The sequence below is a fragment of the Ambystoma mexicanum genome, chromosome 2q (assembly GCF_040938575.1).
Source record: "Ambystoma mexicanum isolate Mex_15411 chromosome 2q, UKY_AmexF1_1, whole genome shotgun sequence".
Taxonomy (NCBI): domain Eukaryota; kingdom Metazoa; phylum Chordata; class Amphibia; order Caudata; family Ambystomatidae; genus Ambystoma; species Ambystoma mexicanum.
In genome coordinates this window covers 684316555-684323709 of record NC_090924.1, presented here as the reverse complement: position 1 = coordinate 684323709, position 7155 = coordinate 684316555, and the positions used below count along the sequence as shown (strand labels likewise).

The 7155-nt window shown below is 47.3% G+C and overlaps 1 protein-coding gene across 1 annotated transcript; it reads right to left on the bottom strand.

Moving 5' to 3' along the window:
* Window positions 1-564: 564 nt before the first annotated feature.
* On the bottom strand, window positions 565-6914 carry LOC138569008 (hemoglobin larval subunit alpha-like). Its single transcript, XM_069646735.1, has 3 exons — window positions 6740-6914; window positions 4768-4972; window positions 565-886 (listed from the first exon to the last, which is right to left on the bottom strand). The coding sequence occupies exons 1-3, from the start codon at window positions 6832-6834 to the stop codon at window positions 758-760; spliced, it is 429 nt and encodes a 142-aa protein (XP_069502836.1). The 5' UTR covers window positions 6835-6914; the 3' UTR covers window positions 565-757.
* Between the last annotated feature and the right edge of the window lie 241 nt (window positions 6915-7155).

The window sequence follows — 7155 nt, the reverse complement described above, 5'->3', positions numbered from 1 at the left end:
CTGGTGACATGCTGCGGGTAACAGTCCATGCTAATGCTGCTTCCAAGTGCTGTGGAGGCTTACAATGGTAAGGAAGGGTAGAGACAGCAAGGACGAGACAGAGGGCTGATGCAGAGCTGTTAAAGGCCATAACGAGGCCACATGGGGCAGTGTAGGGGCCTGTCGAGGGAATAGGAGGGGTTTCTCTGAGAGAGGGATTGGGGCCACCTGGATATATGTTCTGGGCTATGTCAGGCACTGCTGCAGGCTGCACGAGGCATTGATGCATGATATCTCCTTCCCACCTCTTCTCCCTCCTGTCTTTTCACTCAACCCTCCCATTGATCTTCTTCCAGCTCAGTGCTTTGAGGCAGCCATTAAAGTGACAGCATTAAGAGGCGGTGCCAGATCCTCTGCCAGGGGCCCAGACAGCGTTGGACATTATGTGGCCATGTCAGGTTGGGATGTCAGGGCTGCCGCTGCCTACATCTTGCACTGGGAGGAATATTTCGAGCCCTATTTTAAAGCATTAGCTGATTAATTCACATGCAATACTATGAACAAATGGTGACGCTATTGGCAAAATCGGAGATAATGGAACATGAAGGAAGTTCCACATTTTATTAAGAAGTTACAAAAGACAGAAAAGGCCACATCTGACGTGAGAAACAGCATAGATAACGAATGTTCGGTCTATTGGTGATGGTGGATGCTTCCGACACGTTTCTATATCTATCATCATGGCGGCCATCTTGTCTTCATGCGCTGAACCTACAGTTTATCTGTACTTGGAGGTCAAGACACCAGACACTGCTGCCAGGAATTTGTCCCAGGCAGCCTGGGCCTGAGGGGTGAAGTCAGCTGGGAAGTGGGCGGCCAGGACAGTCTGGATGCAGTGAGAGAGCAACTGAAAGAGAAAAGCAGCACGTGAGCACCATTAGCATAAAGAAAGAATATCTAACAGTAACCAGCTGAACATTTGTCTCCAAGACTTCCCCGGGATTCAATCTTCTTAACAAAATAGTTCATATTGCTCTCTGCTGTAGTGCCAAGACATACATGCCAACATTCCGACGCACCTTTGAGGGAGATTTCGTCAGAGAAATCGGAAGACATACATTTCCCCATAGGAATGCATTGGGGCAAGAATTGTTTTAGGCAGGAGAAGGTGAAAAATAGCAATATTTTTTCCACTGAAAAATTGGGAGTCTCCGGCCTAAATCAGGAGGCATGGCATGTATGCCAAGAGGCAACCAAAATAGCAGAATGTGTTCTATGCGAGGGCATTTTACATTAAGTTGTTAAAGTGCTAACGGTGCTGTGGTCCACAGCAAGGGTCCCTTCCATTGAATTTGGGGGAAAGAAAGGCCCAGTCAGAGAGCACTAAAATCGTTAAACACGCCAATGAAGTTGTGAACAATTACACTATGTCTGTGACGTCATCAACTGAAACAGCAGCTCCACTGCAGGGCATTGTTCCCTGCTTTAGACATCAGGCATTAGGAAGTAAATATTTCAATGACTTGAACCCTTTGCGTCTGCCTAACAGTCACTTGTTCATGTTCTAAAGCCTTATGTTTTAAGATGCTTTGTTTCATTTTAGGAACGTTGTAGAGAGTGCTGCGCCGCTGACATTCAAAATGGCGCACGTTAGGGCTTCATTCTCGATTTTCTGGATGTGTCTAGTGGTTACGATGAACATTATTTTTGAGTGCAGGTAACATGTTCTTGTGGTGGAGTCAAGGTTTCAAGGGATGCCAGATATTGAATTTCATTCATTTTTCCTCTGTTTGTGGGTGTGGTTTAGTTTGGGCTCATGGTTGTCCAGGGTTGCGGGTGAAAGGTGAGGGTGCCTGGGGTGGTTGGAATGGGTGGGTTATCCTACTACCCCTCTTTTGAGCATTTCAGGGGTAAGTGGGCCGGCACTTTTGCCCACTCATCAGTTGTCGTGTCCTGGGGTGGTGTCGTCCCAACCTTTCTGCATGTATGTACCGGCCCATTGTCAGAAGGGGTCCCCTGTAGGGGAGTAGCCATCATTGCAAGAGCGGGGGGGCGAGCCACAAAAAAGTCCTGCTACTTTTCCCCAAAATTCAGTGCACGCAATTCCATGCGGGATCTTTCGCAACCTAAAATCAATGTTTGGTAATTGCTTTGGAAGATGGTATTTCAATACATACACTTAACAAAACAAAAACCTGCAGGAAACCCATCAATAACAGCTCTGTCCAGGCTCTGTGGGCCAAATTACATGCAAACCTCCTCATTTGCACATGGCTTGCACCAACAGAAGTGACTTCAGAGAAAAGGACATTGCAAGGCGCATCCTCAGGCTTTGATACCTGGAGGCACCATGAAGTGCCTTTAGAATAAGTTATTCTAGAATAAGTTAAGAATAGTAAACCAAGTGGCAAATAACTTTGTGATGCTAAATACCCAAATTGCACTATTATAATATATGGAGCAACTCCATAGTCATTAGGAATTTCTTTCATAATAGCATAATAAATTAACATAAGCTATGATAGGTTATTTATAACATGCTTAAAATCCAGAGGTTTCTAAGCACAGACCCGGGGATTGAACCTGTGATGCTCTGTGTTGTTTTGTTGTGATGATTTGTCCAGGATTGCACACTTTGGTTAATGGTGAAACAGGGATGTGGACAAATTAAGCAACCAAACACATCTTCCCAGGATTAGTTGATACAGATATTCATTACGGTTTTGCTTTGCATTTTATGTGCTTAAATAATTATTTATAGCAATGCCTTGGAATCAAACCACATTACATAATAAAGAAGCCTTTTATAATAAACTAACTTTACACTATATACATTGCCATAGAAATATGTTGAGCAGTAAGAGTATGGCTTTAGTTGTATTCTCCCCATCCTTCATGCAAAGTCACAATAGTATCATGTAGAATAATGTGAGACTAACACACCCTTGGGTTTTAAAGCCATAGTCATTATTTCATAAAGCATGCAGCATTAAGCACCCTTCTCACTTCTGATCACTCCCATTCACATTTCTTAAGTGACAAAAGTCTACTGCTAATAGTTCCCGCCTCACTCCCATCAATGTCTAATGGCTCCTATTGTAATGCTCTGTTGATACAGAGCAACGTGTCAGGTACCTGGGAGAGCCGCTCTGCTGCCCGGAGTCCCAATTTACACATGAAAGTGTGAGCCCTGGTAAGGCCAAAAGGACAGTGCGGGTTCCACGTCCTGCAGACCCACTCACAAGCAGCCCTAAGCAAAAGGGGGACTTTTGCCATCCTGCTGAGGGGGTCTGCAGATCGTGGGACCGATCTGTCATTTCAGGACTTTTTCCTGCCAACGGGACACCTTTCCCATTCAGCACCCTCATTGTCACTCAAAAGAACCACTGAGGGGGCTGTGCTGAACCCCCCCACCGCACGCCTCCCAGCTCGGTACGCCACTGGTCCCCTGTTTGTATTGCAAATATATACATTTAAGGTTTACAAATAATTAAAAACAGCCAAGGCCTTTTCCCAAACTCTGCAGATAATGTGTTCTTGAAAATGTATAATGGCCTCCTCTTTCACTGCCATGGCTGAGAATGTATCTGTGGAATGTGAGATGCACACCTGAAAAACTACTGATGCTCGCAAACGTCCTACTCCGGTTGTTCAAGTTTTGGTTATATTCAGCACTGGTCAATGGACCGGCTCTTGCCGTGTCTGAGATTCGGCATCAGATGTCTCCCCGGATCTCACAGCCGGGCAGCCTCAGCCCCGACACCGCTTTGCCGAGCCCCCAGCTTCGTAGATGGAAGCTGGGGGCTCGGTGAACTAATCTGCTCTGTGCTTCTTTCCCCAGCTGCCATTCGTGCTTTTGCAGGCTATATTTGCTCAGCCTGTTTTCTTTCTTCGGGCCTGAAATTGGCACCTCAGGAATCAATGGTCCGTGACTACTGGGGCGGAGGCCATCACTGTTAAAAGCAGGCTTTTTACATGCTGGGCACGCTATTGTTTCCCAAATGTGCATCTTACACTTTGATAGAGAGTCATTTCCAAACTCAAAAATCACGCCCAACCTTACATTCACTAGTTTTCTTTGAAATGTGTTACTTTTTTTGTCGGACTACCACACAAATAGCCTGTCATTTTTGAGTCCCCTGCTTTGTGTTTTCTCACAGGTTATATTTATAAAGATGCTATATGCTTGTCAAACTGCTTAAGGACAAATAAATGCTTCGGTTGTGCTGACAGCAGTTATTAGGAAATTAAACTGTGGGTTCATGGGTGCCAACGTTTGATTATCACTACAGGGCCAGAAATACCCCCACCGTCGCCCTGAATATAAGCAAGCGACCAGCCCAACCCATACTCTGGCCAAACACATTTTATAGCACTTGTTTTTGTATAAGGAATTGCAAAAGTCATATGATTAATATCCAGTTATTAATATATAACATCTCAGCAACGGTCTCTCAACCTGCTGGGCTACCCTGGTAGCCTTTTACTGTAGAGCGTGTCCATGGATCCCTTAATGTACTATACATCACTGCATTACCAACAGTATTTTGGGTGCACCACTGCCATGGAAGTTATTTAAAGTGGAACTGATGTACAGTGTGGAGTTTGGAAAGAAGAACCATGAAAGAAATTGCTATTATTTTGAACTTTTCCTGTGAGTGGAGTTCAACTGCCAGCTCCTCCCCGTCAGAACTCTGCCCCCTCCCCAAACCGCAGCCCTTGTGGGATCCCCCTTTAAATTGTTTCCATTTCCACACATAAGTTCGGTGCATGGTGATCTGGACTCACCTGGAAGTTCCCGGGGTCCACCCTCAGGTTGTAGGCGTGCAGGTCGCTCAGCTTGGACAGCCCCATGTCGAGGTCATCAATGTTCTTGGCGGCTTCACCGATGGCGCTCAGGACCTTGCCGCCATGTCGCTTCACGTCAGCAGAGCCCGGGCTGAGGTCGAAGTGCTTGAAATAGGTCTTAGTCTGGCCGAAGCTTGCGAACAGCCTGTGGGGGGGGGGTGGGAGGGACATATTTAGGGGAACTGCAGTAAACTGCCACTCACAGGCATTTCACATCCACAGCTGATGTCCTCCGCTCTCTAGGAAAGTAAACACGTGTCTGCATTGAGTTGTTCATTATGGGTATTTATTTCTCTCTTTTGTTGTGACTGCTGCGGTAGCCCCTCACTTTGGCCAGGGAGAGTCTGACGCAGGACCCCCCCCATCCACCTTTAACCTCTGCAAGAGCCACACTGCATGGCTCTGCATGTCGCATGCATGTTGGATAACAGAGGCGCTCTGGCCTCTCACTCTGAGATCTACCAGAGACAGTGACCTCGAGGGGCCTAATTCACAAGTGCTAGGGCACCTGGAAAACCTACACAATTAATATTTTGCAGATGTCATATCCAAGACAATGTTCATGTCACATTATTCCTAAAGGTTACCTAGGCCTTAGCTGTGGATCGTGCTCTTGGTTAAGCATCGCACTCCCACAGCCCATGACGTAACCAATGCATAGGATCCCAACACCCATGCGGGAGGGAGGAGGGCATCTCACCCTAATGAGACTTAACGGCCCTGTCACAATGCAACAAGCATTGGCAATGCCAACAGTTCCGCCTTTTCTGTAGGTGGGGGAAAGGCACTTGCCAGGACCTGCCATAGTGGCATGAACTGGCCATTGATGGCAGCAGGTGCAACATTTAGCGAATACCTGGGAATCTAATAGCAGTGCCTGGCAATGTCTTACTACTTATACAGAAGAAAACAATGTTGGCTTTGCCAATGCTTGTTTTTAACAGGACTTCAGTGAATACTGCTTATGAATCTAATCGCTAAAGGCAGACATAGATCCGTCATTTTTATTACACCAGCAGCGTGTTTCTAGCCTTAATTAAATAATGAATAAGACTGGTTTGGAAAAACTCTGGCAGGCACTTCAAGTGCAAAGTTTGATAAGGCTTGTTTAAAGCGAGCCCAAAGAGTTGCCATGAGGAGTGTTTTTGGACGGGGAGGGGTAGGAACTGGGTGGGAATGGCCATAGGGATTGGCATGGCCATGGGCAGTCACTGGGTGGGCAAATAAACCCAACAGCACTTTTAAGATTTGTGTCCCTCCTCATTTACCGATGCTCCCTATCTGCCCCCTAATGCAATAGTGTGGGCTTGTACGTGGCTCTGCCACCTAATAGCCCAAACAGAAAAGTTATCCTGAAGGATTGGCATCACATGGGACAGCGACAGTTCTTACCACTCCTGGCTTTACCAAGAGCAGTAAATGCACAGAAGGGTCAGAAATGGCCATTAGTTCAATGCACTTCCCTGTGCACCCGCATCACACAGGCACAGGGGGTGAGTGATTCCTCTGCGCACGGAAAAGCTCTTGAGATTTTCCATTCCAGCTGCACTCATTCTCCTGCCCGTGGAGAATGGTTTCAGGGTTTTTCACTCAAGTGAGGGAGATGGGTTTCAGCATCTCTTCCACTTGCCTGCAAAACAGGCTGGAGAATCAGGCCCAAGCTTTCTATGACATGATGCAAAACCATGAAAGGAGGCTATTGCGATAGCGCCCATTATATAATGTATCAGTAACCAGGAACTCTGCCAACACACTCTACCTGGGCATTCATGCAATCTATAGGCAGTGTGGCAGAAAAGGTATCAAATATATGTTGGTTTAGCCAGTAACGACCTTAACCTGGGACCCTTTACACCCCCAACTGGTAGAATGAGTAACATCTCAGACATGCCTCCCTCTCATAAGCCTTTACCTGTCGAGGGCTTCGCCTCCGAGGGCATCGGTGTGGCCGGCGATCTTGCCCCAGAGGGCGACGACGAGGGCCTTGTCTTCAGCGGTCAGAGTCATCTTGATGGTTGTGGGGCTGGGGGGCTCTGGGTCAGCAGGAGATGGCTGGTGAAGGCAGTCGGTGCTGTAGGCCGGCCAGGGCCCCTTTTAAAGGGGTCTGGGGGCTGGGGAGCTTGGCAGAGATCCACGTCATTGGTCATTCTTGGGTTCCACCCAAGGTGGGGGGCTATCTTATCTCCCTGGCACAGTGCCAGGCAGGGGGTGGGTCTTTGCAGGATGACTTGCACAGAGGCCTTATCTGCAATGGCTGCCTGGCGAGTGATTGTGCAGGTCCCGTTTGCCTACAGGGAAAGGATCCGGGCCTTTCCTGCTGGTGCAGGG

Coding starts and splice junctions, on each gene's coding strand:
- LOC138569008 (XM_069646735.1), bottom strand. CDS start 6,834: ATGACTCTGACCGCTGAAGACAAGGCCCTCGTCGTCGCCCTCTGGGGC. Junction 4,973..6,739: donor GGAGGCGAAGCCCTCGACAG/GTAAAGGCTTAT, acceptor CCCCCCCCACAG/GCTGTTCGCAAGCTTCGGCC. Junction 887..4,767: donor TGGACCCCGGGAACTTCCAG/GTGAGTCCAGAT, acceptor TTTCTCTTTCAG/TTGCTCTCTCACTGCATCCA.